The sequence below is a fragment of the Thunnus thynnus genome, chromosome 3 (genome assembly GCF_963924715.1).
Source record: "Thunnus thynnus chromosome 3, fThuThy2.1, whole genome shotgun sequence".
NCBI lineage: Eukaryota > Metazoa > Chordata > Actinopteri > Scombriformes > Scombridae > Thunnus > Thunnus thynnus.
The window spans coordinates 22978962-22992563 of NC_089519.1; the positions used below are offsets into that span (position 1 = coordinate 22978962).

General features: G+C 38.3%; 2 protein-coding genes across 2 annotated transcripts in view; both read right to left on the reverse strand.

Annotated features, from left to right (window-relative positions):
* Nucleotides 1-432: 432 nt before the first annotated feature.
* On the reverse strand, nt 433-8304 carry LOC137179837 (polyunsaturated fatty acid lipoxygenase ALOX15B-like). The gene is made up of 15 exons (XM_067584826.1): nt 8152-8304; nt 7890-8067; nt 6863-7067; nt 6604-6685; nt 6248-6370; nt 5911-6014; nt 5482-5654; nt 5095-5238; nt 4382-4585; nt 4124-4210; nt 3842-4011; nt 1907-2028; nt 1665-1765; nt 1218-1388; nt 433-1073 (listed from the first exon to the last, which is right to left on the reverse strand). Exons 2-15 carry the CDS (start codon nt 8040-8042, stop codon nt 894-896), a joined length of 2019 nt encoding a protein of 672 aa, XP_067440927.1. The 5' UTR covers nt 8043-8067; nt 8152-8304; the 3' UTR covers nt 433-893.
* A 351-nt stretch (nt 8305-8655) lies between these two features.
* Nucleotides 8656-13602, reverse strand: part of tbck (TBC1 domain containing kinase) — a 49433-nt gene continuing 44486 nt past the window's right edge. Inside the window, exon 26 of the mRNA XM_067584823.1 lies at nt 8656-9189. Coding sequence (XP_067440924.1) covers nt 9079-9189 — 111 coding nt within the window. The 3' untranslated portion in view covers nt 8656-9078. The remainder of the gene's footprint in view (nt 9190-13602) is intronic.

Here is a 13602-nt window from a genome sequence, read left to right on the forward strand (position 1 = left end):
TACATGCGCCAGCTGTTGCAGGCTGTAGCCAGCAACTTAACTTTTGACTAATGTTATGATAATGGACATGCTGATTATTGAATCCATTTTAGCATACAGTACAGTAGTTAGATTTATTACTGACTAGAGCTGCAACTTTCAGTCTCTCTGCTCTGCTCTGCATGCCGTCAGTGGAAGGCCAAAGAGGCCAAAAACAGAAAAAGAAACTTACACTGAATATGTATTTTTCTTACAGATCAACAGCTAAAACAATACCTACAATTGGTATCCAGTAAAAGAGAAGGCTTCCCTGACAATCATCATTCTTTTCGTTCATTTTTTGTTCCTATACTACATAAAGTTCATTGTAAAGGCTTAACTGAAAGTGTCTTCATCAGTGACGTGTAAACAAGGTACTGAAAACAATAAATGAAAACTGTAAAACAATGTAAATATTGGTTGTGAAATCATTTTTATTGATAAACACACAAATGTTCAGGTTTAAAACAGTTCTCTACAACAGCAGGCGCAGAACAGACAGGCTCACGTACAGATCAAGCTGTATTGGTCACAGCAGTGCAAAACTACAACTACACATACTCAGAGAAGAAGAACTGATTCATTCATTCTTGTGTTGATACGAGAAAGAATAAAATCAACTTTTTTCACACTTTGCATAAGATCCATGTCTTTGTAAGAAACGCATCAATCTGGCAGCTTTACATCTTGTCTTCTTGTCACTTAAATCATTTAGGCTGTAAAAAATCACAAATCTGCATATGATTATCACATAGAGTAGTTTCTTCCCATTTTAACACCAGCACAAAACAGAGCATGATGTTCTTCCCTCCCTCACCATTTGTTAATGTGAAACTGAATTTCATCAACAGCTGAGGAGGTCAAACTGCCTGATATTAAATGGCCACACTATTCTCTACCTCCTTTGGATCCATGTATGTGTATGGGACTACAAGATTTTCGTTTCTGGTTTTGATGTCTGTACTTAGAAATCCAAGCTCTTTTTGAAAATCCTTTATCAGCCTGCGGGGAATCTCCTCTCTGAAATGTTCCTCTGGGAAGTGACCAAGATGGACCTGATGAGATCAATGATATGTTAAAAACATATTTTTCAGGAATATTTTAATGTTAATAAAACATACACTATTGGCTCAATGACATATTAACCTATTTTACTCAAGTTGAACATAAAATGTGATTTATGTAATTTGGGCACTTACAAAGTCAGAGGACCGCTTGCTGAGCAGCCACATTATTGCCATTCCCTGAACTGTTGCATCGACGTTGGGTAATGTCTGCAGCATCGTGGCCTCACTTGTTGTCCCTTTTGTGGTTGGTGGAGGACATTGCATGGTGGTGGGAGCGTTGGGCATCCAGCCACCGTAGTCAAACTGCAATGAATAAATTATGGATATGGATCATTTACAGTGTAGCATTACAATTTTTAGTAATATTGAAGCTCTTGACAGTTTAAAGCTAGAGGGCAAAATGTACATTTAAAAACAGCATGTTTTTTATGTTTAAGGCTCAAAGTCCAATGTCATGTTTCTTTGGCCAGAATTCATCCATCTCTCTCCAGTTCAGAGAAAACTACAAAACCTGACCAACACATTGCACTATAATCTAAATTTTGTAATTGATCATGCCAGTGAATTACAATGATTCACCTGTCCACAGTTGACAGCTGAGTGCTGGCCTGAGCAGGTGAAAATCACCATGGTGACAAACCTGACCAACTCATCCACAGTGGAGAAACGTTGAGGGATTCCTGAGAATTAGAAAGAAAAAACTGTGTTAGATGATTCAAGTAAAGTTTGATTTATGTGTGCATTATGATAATATAATGGTATATACATGTGAATATGAAGCAACATATATCATGAAGATGAAGCTTTTCTTTAAAGCCTACCTGTGCCTGCTTGGGAAAGGAATCCATGTTCAAAAATGTCCCGAATCCACGTCTGCAGTTCAGAGTCTTGCTGGACCTCACAATCTTTCTTGTAGTAGTAGCTGAGAATTCCCTGCACAAACCTATGAGAAATGTGTTTTGTATTATATATTCTAGATTATAGATGTTTCATACACACTGTAGTAGAAAAACAGTCTTTTTTGTAGGATCATTTAATGGCCATCCCTTTTGCAGCAGATATCAGAGAATTCTTCATAGGACCTCAGTGCAATATTTGATGCAATGGACCATACAACTTTAACTGAAGCTCTAAAATAATGGAGGGATATCCCAAACCCTCTCTACCTAATACAGTCCCGTACAGATTATAATGCAAATTTATGATCTTCAACAGATACCATCTATCAGGGCTACAGTGCTACTGTACTGTCATCTCTCTCTCTTAACACTTTGTTAATCTAACACCAAAGCCACTTGTAATTTCAAGGGAAAATCAATAGTAAATCAAATACAGAAAAAACACTACAGCACTTCTTTTAATGGGTCGAGAAATGTTAAAACTAAGGCAACACATGATCAGTTTTTGATTTGTTTTGTTATACTGAAAAGCATTTCCTATTTACATCAGTCAGGGCAGACTACTGTAAATTTTAGAAACACCTATCAGTTCAATACAATACAATTCAACTGCACCACAACTCCAAAATTATTATAAAGTTGAATCAACACATCTTTACAACAAGAACTGATGACAAACATTTTACATTTTACACATTTCAACACACACAGAGGATACTGCATTAAGCTGGACTAACCAAAAGAATTGCTGCAAAGAAGCCATTGATAAAGAGCAGAGAAAGGAGTAGAGACATTCCAAGAGCTAAAAGAAGAAGAAGAGGAAATAAACCCACAGAAACTGAGACATTCTAGGAGATGAGAATGAGGTACTTCAATATGACTAATAAATTATGGCCAAAAAATCTGCACACGTCTCAGCTTTTCAGGAAGATTGATGATAAAAATCCTTTACAAGAAAACTGAGTTACATAAAAGAACCAAAATAAACTCTCTTATTTTCCTTTATTAGGACAACTTGTTATACATGTTTACTCATCTAAACATCAAAATATCTTTGCATAGACAACATGTATTGTATCCTCCGTGTTGACTGCCATTCTCTGTAAATTTCTCAACCTAAGGTTACCATATATTGGCTAATACAGCCTCAATGTAAAACAGAAATAATGTCAGAGCAGTTAGATACAGCCACTAGTGTTTAATAGTGGCAAAACAAAGCTTAGCTCCACAGAGTGGATATAAATAAAAGACTGGTAACAAAACAGCTATTCAGTCTGAATATCAGGCTAGGATGGCCCATCCAATGGGATGAACTCAGTGGAACAAAATTTCCCTCTAATCCTACATTTGTATTTTCTGGTTACTTTCCTGCGAGGATTGGTGTTCCCTGCTGGAGCAATCTCATTAACTCAGATGTGTAGCCTTTGTGCTGGCCAGCTGATCTGATCCTGTCCTCATCACCATTGCTCCAGTCAAAGAAAGCATGTGATCCATTTGTTTGCTTAGTTTCTGTATGACATTGCTGTAGTAACAGTACTAGTCGAAAGTTTGGGCACACCTTCCCATTCCCTTGAATGAGAAAGTGTGTTCAAACTTTTGACTGGTACTGTATGGTTAAGTGGAAGTGGAAAAGGAAAGCAAATCCTGAACTGAAATCTCTCATGTCATCCCTAATCCTAACCCTCATCTCTGACACACTGTGCAAAACATGTTTTTTTTCTTCACTTTAGAGTACTTCATGGTCTCTAAATGCAGTCTCACAAGGTGTAAGTATTTATATAGCATGATAACTACACGCCACTAAATCAACAATTATTTTATACCTGTATCATATAAATAATAAACACAATGCTCTACCTGTGGATGATATCCCACAGCTTGAGTCCATCATCCCTGTAGTAGAAGTTGGGCACAGCCTCCATCCCACGCTCAGCAATGTCGTCTGGTATACAGAGGGAGCTGTAGGTCATTGAGGACAGTGACCTCTTCAGGATTGTGATCACTCCCTCTCCACCAGAAGATGTAAACTAAGGAACCGTTTAGAATATAGGGAACATAGTTAGAGACAAATATTGTACATGATATTGAATAAAACATTGTTTAGGTAATGGTTTACTTTGCATGTTGGTCTTCGCTTACGTTTGTGAAAAATCCGTTCTCAGATATAAGGAGAAGTCGAGCCAAGAGGTTGATCTGCAGAGTGTAACGAGTGTGAGGGATGAGGAGCTGAGGGAAAGATGGAACTATGTTAGCAACAGTATTGCCTTACAACAAAGTCAGAAATCTTGCAATGCCAATATACACTAAAATATTATGGTTCATACAGGATACCAAAATCAGCAAGTTGGAAAAATATAAAAGAAATACAGTGAGTTCAGTATTCTCCCATTCTGTTACCTTGTACAGAGGATGCACCATGGGCACGTTGCGCAGCAGTGACACTGCAAAAACTTCAGCCAGCAGGTGAGTGCGCAGCAGGTGAGTGTTGAGTTGATGATAATTGAAATCTGCGCTTCTCACAAAAATCTTTGCCGTCAACCAGTCATACTCAGAGTCAGAAGGATAAAAGATAGGATTGTCATCTGCTGGAGTCTGTTTCAGCTACAGAAGAAGAAAGGTGATTCATTCAATGAATAAAGTCATTATGCAATCCACAACCAGTACAGTAGTATTTTTTTAGGAATTGTCTTTCTAAGATTTCTTTCTGTTTTCCTTAATCCAAATTGAAGGTCAAAGGATGTTGAGGATGTTGTACAGATTGTAAAGGCTTTTGAGGCAAATCTGTGATTTGTGTCTATGTAAAGAAAACAGAATACACTTGTGTGTTTGGGTCAGACACAACTGCTAGTCTGTCAGCCTTTCCCATCAGAAGGAATTCCTTGAGTTTAGAGAAAATGACCAACTCATGTCATAGCTGCCATCTACTTCATTCAGCCATGTCAGCTTCTACTTGCGAAGGACCCAATATCAGTCTCAAAGACACTTTTTCCAAGGTGGATGTTTCTTGTCGCAGCAGATGGAACCTACACCTTACATTTGAATGAGGGCCACCTTAATCAATATTCTTATTTACAGCTAAAAGATTAGCTATATTTTTGTGCTAATCTTACCTGAATAGCTATCGGCACCAGACTATCTTCAGGTGTACTGTAGAGCAGGACGAGGGGAGCCATCAAGTACTGCTTCTTGCCATTGATGGTGTTTGGTTTCACTCCGTCCAAACGCTTGTAGTCACACAGGAATATGTTGCCTTTCTGTTTTAAATTTTAGTGAGGATGACAAATTACTCAAATGTGGATATTACATACAAAGTGAATATGTTTGTGTCCAAAGTTTAGACACACCTTCCCATTCACTTGACTGGTACTGTCAATCAGATGAGATATTCTATATTCTGGTAATCAAGTCAAAGTTCCAAGTTTAACATATCATGTTTCTGATATTAAGATCAAGTAGAGACAGTTTACTTATTCCAGGAGAATGAGAAAAAAAATCACCTTCATTTCATCTTGCAAGGCATGTGGACCACGGAGGTGATTATTGATGCGGATATGATCGACAGGGAAGTTGTTAGGCAGAGCTGTACAACGTTGGATCAAGATGGGGTTGACGCCATTTAGAAACTGGTAGCCAAAAAAAGCATCATCCTTCCAATGTTGCTGGACATACTCTGGAAAGAGAGCAGAGATTAACTTCATATTGGTTACTGGATGCTGTTTCTAGTTTGTTGTTCATAGTTTAAATTGCAAAATCCAAAAATTAGAAGGAAACATGTTTTGATACATACATACTTCCTTCTTTGTCACATTTTATAAAAAAAATTAACACCTGGCACAACATAAATGGACTCCAGAATAGAAACAATCATAATATTTAATGTAGCACAATATATTTAAGTGTTCTGTTATACCATGATAGTGCAGTACCTGATAAGTCAGTCTTTCTGCAGCAGAACACTCGGTTAATAGCATAAATGTCAGTCCAGTTCTCCTTGCAATCATCCAGTCCCTTCAGTTTCAGCTCACGCATCCTAGAAAATAAAAACAAACGCTGTCTGTCACAAGAAAAATGGCTTTAGCTTCCTATTTAACAGACAGATACGAGAATGGCATCTACTGAATGTTTTAATTTTCTGCAATTCAGCACATAAGCATATTTCTTAAAATGCCAAATTATTTCTTTAAATCACTTTGAATGGTAGGCAGGTAGGTTAAACAAAAATATATATATATATATGTATCTTTCACAATTTGTGGACCTCACCCTTCGGATGCAGTGTAAGAAAACTCTGCTTTCTTGGTGAAGGAGAAGCGGACCTCATCAGGCAGAGAATGAGGGTGTGGTGCCTTCATTGTGTGGGGTACTCCCCCTACATATGCATCCCAGCTGGGGAAAAACAGAGAAGAGCAGAGTGTTGAAGAGATTTGGACAGTCTAGGATCCAGTGCATCTAGAGTTTAAATTTTGAGAATGCAAGCATAATAAAACTCAAGTATTTGTATGATGGTTAATTTGTCATTATATGTCATGAATATACCAAAACCAAAGGTGTATGAGGTTCGGATGCATTTTAGTTTGGGGCTTGCATTATGCTACAATACATGCATATTGAGCTCTCACCGATAGTCTTCCTCTCGCTGCTTCAGCTCCTGCTGCCGACTGTTCCTGCCAAGATGATGGTTTTCTTCAAAGACTCTCAGAGCTTTAAATTAAAAAAAAAAAAGTACAAGGTTTAAAACTGTTTACATATACAGTATATTGGCATGAATTTGCTCCAGCCTTCTTATAGTCTAGCTTGCAGAGCCTGTCTTCCTTTCTTTCATCTCTTCTGTGGTCAGTGAAGGTGTACAGTATGTCAGACAAGCAAGTTTCCACAAACCTGTTGCCTCTCTGAACCGGTGAACCTTGCTGTCAATGATCCAGCGGTAGATGGGAAACTTGTAGTTGTCTCCCTCCGGGGATTTCACCTCCACCTTGGAGGCGAACCAACTATCTTCTAGGAATGGTGGGAGATGCTGCTTGTCTACTTCTATCAGCACTAGCTTTCCAATGGAGTTAGGGCAGCACACAGAAAAAGAAGATACCTGGAGTAATAACAGAAATGGTTTGAAAAGAAAAAAAATACAACAGATGAAGCATATTTAATAACACATAATTGAACTGTAACATCTCAATAATTAGCATACAATTACTCCATGTATAATGACAGACAAACAGCCCAGTCGCCAGAAGTAAATGTTGGCATCGTACGTTTCTGCAAACCACGGATATGTTAAATCTATACGTTTCAATACGTTTAATACGTGGCACCGGGAAAGTGACGTATTTCAGATGGCATCTGTATGAGCTGACTTTCTTACTAGGAGAGGGAGGGGTTTAGTGGACTAGAAACTTGAGAAATTTGGAAAGCATCAAACAGCAGAGGCGACGGTTCGAGACCACCTCGGAACCACCGGTCGCTTCCCGTTTCAACCGATAAAGCCGGGTGCTTTTATAGCGAGACGTCGGGACATTTGCAGTCGTTTTTCTGGCGACAAAATCGTTTGTTTTAACCCAAACCATGATCTGTGCCTAAACCTAACCAGACATTAACCACAGCGTTGTTACACCATAAAACATACTTATTCAACTGATAATGGCCATTTAATGCGGTGTTAAATGACAAAAAAGCTTAAAATGTTATCAACATTCAAACGTATGGGAAAAATCAAAACTCCCTGCAGAAAACAGGTTGTAGAGTTGTAGCTGAGTTGATTTATATCAGCTTCTCTAAACCGGCATTTAATGCAGGACTACTTTAACACTACACTTCTCAAATAGGCTATATCTATAATCTCATATAGGCAAAGTTAAGGCCGCGTGCTATAGCCCACATGTTAACATAGAAGGAGACAGTCCAGACTTACTGCTCCTTTGAAGAAGGATGCACAACCTTTATCGTCCACCAGCAATGTGCGCTCGCTCTCCCCACCTGTGCCCACCAGCTTCAGAAAGACGTTGTTAAAAGTGGTGGCAGTGGCCATGTCGGCAGTGAAGACGGTCACTTCATATCGCACCATTTTCACTCTGGAAAGCAGAAGAATCCTGGTGGGGAGGAGAAATGTGTCTATGACATATTATAGTCCAGTCGTTTCTAATCGAAATCACTCCAAAAAGCATCTCTCTTACCTCAGTTAATGAGATCAAGATGTTCCTTTGCTGAGCTAAGCTCTTTTGAACCTATCACTAATGATTTCTCTTTTTATACTCTTTTTATACATGACATTGTGGGAGTGTTCAGTCAGTAAAAACAGTCAGTTTTGATGATGAAATATTGCATGTATGAACAAATACTGCACCCGTAAAAAAAAAAAAACCCACACAAAAAAAACCTAAAAAAAACAAAAACGACAAAAAAAAACAGAGATGATGCAAACCCTGGCATCAGAAAGGCAGCAGAAGTCTATTTGAGCAAGATAAACCAGTTACTGTTGCAGGTGGGTCCATTTAAAAATATTAGTTTTGATTAAATGCCAAAACAAACACTTTCAACTAGAAATTAATCCAGATTTTTTTTTTAATAGAAACAACATGATAGAATTTCTAACATGACAAGTATGTAGAATATAGAGACAATTCAGTGGCATGTAAAAAGGATAAATGCAAATACTAGTAATTAAATCATCAAATGCATAAACCACTTTGTCATTTTTATTCTTTCTCACAAAAACATACAGTACAGTTCCCTAGATCAATGGGCTCAGAACAGACAGGCTGACATACATACATCAAGCTATTTGTATTGGTCAAAGGCAGCTCAGTTTATCAGTACAAGGCTACTATAGCACATAGCAGTTTAAAAAAAAAAAAAAAAATCAGTTATTCTTGTTGTGAGACATAAAATGCATTAAGAATTGCTCTATATTTGAGCAAAAAACTGGGTTAAGAAGAGTATTATTTCAAAGCAGTTTTTTTCACCACAGTTTAATTAAGATTTGTGAAAAAAATAAATAAAAACAATAAAATGTTGGCAATTTTTCCACTCAAAAAAAAAAAAAAATCTTTTCCACTCCTCTTAATGTGAAGCTGAATTTGACCAACATCTGCGGTACGAGGTCAGATCTGAGGGGAAGGGACCGTCAGGAGTCCAGTGGGTTTCAGCTTGTTGATCCCTCCATCCAGGATGCAAACCCGTGGGAAGTTCACCTTGACCAGGTGTGCTGCAAACTGGGAATAAATGGGGAAAAAAGACAGAGAGTGATTTTCCTGGTTTCACAGTCACAAAGAAGTGCTGGTTTCACATAACTTCAACCTTGTTATCATTTGTTTCCTTTGGGAAGACACTCCTGCAGTTGCTAGAAAGGGGAAATCACATTTTTACAACAGACCTTCCACAATTGTGAAACACGTTGAAGTAATATGTGCAATGCATTGCCTGATGTTTAAAGTATGTCCGTTTCAGAATAAACACAAAATAAAAACTGATTGTGACTGAGGCAGTGAAGTGAAAATTAAATATTATTTTGTATAACAGACTAATAATTTGTCAGGACTGAACCTGCCTCCAGCTAATGCAGAGACTGGCTTTCTCACATGTCATACTGTAAACTAGGACATGTGCACTCACTAATAAAAAAATATAATTAATAAAAAAAAGTTAGTTAGTGCTACCTAATAATTATGTGAACATGCTTTTTTTTGAATATTTTGTCCTTAGATAATTAGATTCACCTTCCAATTCAATGCACTGAATCCAATAACACCACTAACTACAGATTTAAAAGTTACCATAAAGTTACTTGAACACCTTTCTGACACAGTCTTAAAACAAATTAGAACATAAGACGGAGACATTATAAAATAAGAAGGTACCAAAAAGGTGTTCTTCCTGAGTTTTATTCCTTTTTTCCTGTTAAAGGTATTTTGATATACATAAAGTAAGTATAAATTATTATATTTATATAGCACTTTTTTTAACGCAGGTTACAAAGTGCTTTACATTGACATTGGCACACAAAGAAAAGAGGACACTAAAACCATAAAAGACACATTCAAGAACACATACAGACATCACACACATACGATCACAGCAAGCATACAGTCATAACCCAGAGCACCCACTTGAATTTATTGAATGTTATGGGAAAGCCATTCTAAAAAAGTAGGTTTTCAAGTGTTTTTTTAAATATTCAACAGACTCAGCTGATCTGATGGAAGTGGGAAGATTGTTCCAAAGTCTGGGAGCCAGGGCAGCAAAAGCACAGTCACCTTTGGTTTTTAGTTTGGCACGTGGTATGGCCAACAGGTTTTGGTTGGAAAACCTAAGTGACTAAATGTAGGCAGGAGCTAAACCGTGTAAGGCTTTATAAGTGATTAAAGAATCTTGAATTCAATCCTGAGCTTCACTGGCAGCCAATGCAGTGAGACTAAAACAGGAGTGATGTGAGATCTACGGCCAGTCCTTGTTAATAGCCTAGCTGCTGCATTTTGTACAAGCTGAAGAAGTGACCGGGCAGCTTGGCTAAGGCAAGTGAAAAGGGAATTGCAGTAATCAAGGCGGAAAAAATGAAGGCATGGATGATATGTTGTAAGTCAGAGGCTGACAATAATGGTCTGATTTTTGCAATGTTCCTGAGTTGAAAAAAGCAGGATTGAACCAATTTATTGACATGGAATTCAAATTTCAATTTGGGGTCAAACATAACGCCAAGATTCCTGGCGTTCGTTTTGGCATACAGGGCAAGTGGGCCAATATGCTGAATAATACCTTAAGCAATATTTTTAGGGCCAAAAATGAGAAGCTCAGTTTTGTAAGAATTTAGTTGAAGAAAGTTGACAGACATCCAGTCCTTTATCACAGCTAAACAGCTGTGGAGAGTGTTTAGGTTGCTAAAATCATCTGGTTTTACTGAAAAATATAGCTGAGTGTTGTCCGCATAGCAATGATAGGATATACAATCAAAGCGACTGATTATCTGGCCCAAGGGAAGCATATACAAAGAGAAAAGAACAGAGCCAAGGATTGACCCCTGGGGCACCCCATATAGCAGCGGAGTGGATGAGGACACATAGTTACCCATGGAGACAGAGAAACTTCTATTTGACAAATATGACATAAACCATTCAAGGGCTTTCCCAGAGATACCAACACATGTATTTAGTTGATTAATGAGGATGGAGTGATCAATGGTGTCAAAGGCAGCGCTCAAGTCAAGTAAGACCAAGATGGAGAGTTCCCCCTTATCAGCCTGCACAAGGATGTCATTCATGACTCATAACAGAGCAGTTTCAGTACTGTGGTTTTGACGAAAACCAGATTGAAATTTATTGAAGATATTATTCTCTTCAACAACTTGAAGAAGCTGCTCAACAAGTTTTTCCAGTATTTTGGAAATGAAAGGTAATTTTGAGATGGGTCTGAAATTGTTCAAAATGGCTGGATCAAGGCCAGGTTTTTTTAGAGAGGCTGGACATTGGCTGTCTTAAACTGATCAGGGACATAACCAGAGGTGAGGTACATGTTTATAATAGTGAGCACAGCAGGGCCAATGACAGGAAGGACCTCTGAAACAAATTTGGGGGGTATGAGAAATTGTCCCTATAAGGTTTTGCATGATAATGGGGGCAAAATGGGTTAGTAAATTTGAAACACTACTAGGTGGATCAAAAACGGTGAATGGGAGCACAATGTTGGATCTAATTCTATTGATCTTGTTGTCAAAAATGATAAATGCAATTCACAGTCTTCAGTTGAGGTGGCAGAGATAGCAGGGGCAGGTTGTACAAGCTGATTGATTGTGCTAAACAGAGCTCGGGGATTGTGTTTATTAGCAGTAATTAAGTCTGAGAAATAAACTGTTCTTGCATCCTTGATTTTTTGATTGAGTTAAGTTCAAAGTTCTTTCATGTATTGAAAGTGAACACTGAGTTTTGTCTTTTTCCATCTGCGCTCAGCCCTCCTGCATTCCTGCTTACAGCTAGGGATAGCATCATTTGTCCATGGTGATGATTTAGTAGCTGCTACTGACCTGGTTGTAATAGTGCAATGGCATCTAACGCGAAGGAACACAGATTATTGAAATTATTGACCAAATCATTAATGTTAGAGGGTGTAATGTATGTGACAAACTGGCTCCATGGCGCCCCCTACGAAATTTCAATGCATCAGCCCCAGCAGCAGGTAGAATAGTGGACTGAGGAAGTGACGTTAATCTCCTCTTACACTGTCTGAAAATAGCCCGGGTCTGGACACATCTACATGCCTGTGACAGAATCCTTTCGACTGCGCCCGACTCAACGTACGCAAGGGTGTGAGGGCCCAATCATTGCTGCTTGCAGCTTTAATTGATATTGTTTTTGCTATGTTTAGCACCAATTTGTTTTCTTTTACCCATTTGCAAACCTTTTCCAAATCTCCATTAATCAAATTGGACAAACAGTCGGTTGTTTTTGCTGCACAGTACAAAGTAGAGTCATCAGCATACATAACAACAGTTGTGTTTTCCAGTGTACAAGGTAAATCATTGTGAGTGCACCTTTTTCTTGTCAGGAAGTCCTCCACTTTCACTTTTCTGGATGCTTCATCAGCTCTCTCTGTAGCATCCTATCAACTTGCACAGCAAGGACAGTGGCTGTGAGTTCTATCCAATAGTGGTTTGTTTTAGTGGTGGAACTCTGGCTTATCTGAACAGGAATGCAATATGAAGCCTTTTGTCACTGTTCTTCTCCAGCCTCAGAAAAGACACAGTACCATATCCCTCCTGACTGGCATCTGACTGGCATCAGAAAAGTGGCGCAACTGTGCACTGATGGGTTTTCCAAAATCTTTGAGTTTGAAGCAACAATCCACTTTAAACTCTGCTATCTTTTCAAGATCCTATAGCCATTTGAACCACTGTTGAGAGAAGGGCTGTGGAATTTTTTCATCCCATCCACAACTCCTCTTGCACAACTCCTGTAATAACAGACTAATAATTATACAATAATCATATATAATAATTAACTTGGCTGGTAGAGTAAAAGGGACAAGAAATCCCAGAGGATCATACAGGGAACTGACCATTGACAGGATTCCCCTTCTTGTCTGTGGTCATTCCTGCGCTTTAGTTCTGAACTTGAACTTTATATCCATATACCACTGGAGTCCAAGTGTTCTCTCTAGTGGAAGGCTGCCTTTATCCAAATCAAGCTCCTTCATTTCTTCTGCTCTGCTTTCCTATGGAATTGATGTCAAAACTGTGTCTGCAGTCTTTTTGAGACTTGTGACTGAAAATATTAATTGATATAAAAAAAACATCCATGAGAAATGAATTTTAATAAAAATATCACTGCATAATTTGGTGAAAACTGTGTTCTGCTTTCTGTATTGTAAAACACTCAATGAGTTGTGAGAATGGTATGATGTTTGAGTAATTTCACATGGACAACCCCATCCCCACCCAAATTCGAAATTTCACATGTCTAATTTGGGTGGGGATCAGGATAATTCAAAACAATCACTGCTTCAGATATTTAAGCAACAGCATGATCTCATTAAACACCAGTGTCAGTGAGATCTAGTGGATGATCAAAGGCGTTTTAGAGGAGACAATCTGACCCTGAGATCTGACCCAGATGTCACATTCCATGAAAAAACTCTGA

What these genes read in the sequence shown, in the direction of transcription:
- LOC137179837 (XM_067584826.1), bottom strand. Translation starts at nt 8,042, where the DNA reads ATGGTGCGATATGAAGTGACCGTCTTCACTGCCGACATGGCCACTGCC. An exon ending in CCGGTTCAGAGAGGCAACAG is followed by an intron (nt 6,686 to 6,862) that starts GTTTGTGGAAAC and finishes TTTAATTTAAAG; the next exon opens with CTCTGAGAGTCTTTGAAGAA. An exon ending in TGGTGCATCCTCTGTACAAG is followed by an intron (nt 4,211 to 4,381) that starts GTAACAGAATGG and finishes TCTTTCCCTCAG; the next exon opens with CTCCTCATCCCTCACACTCG.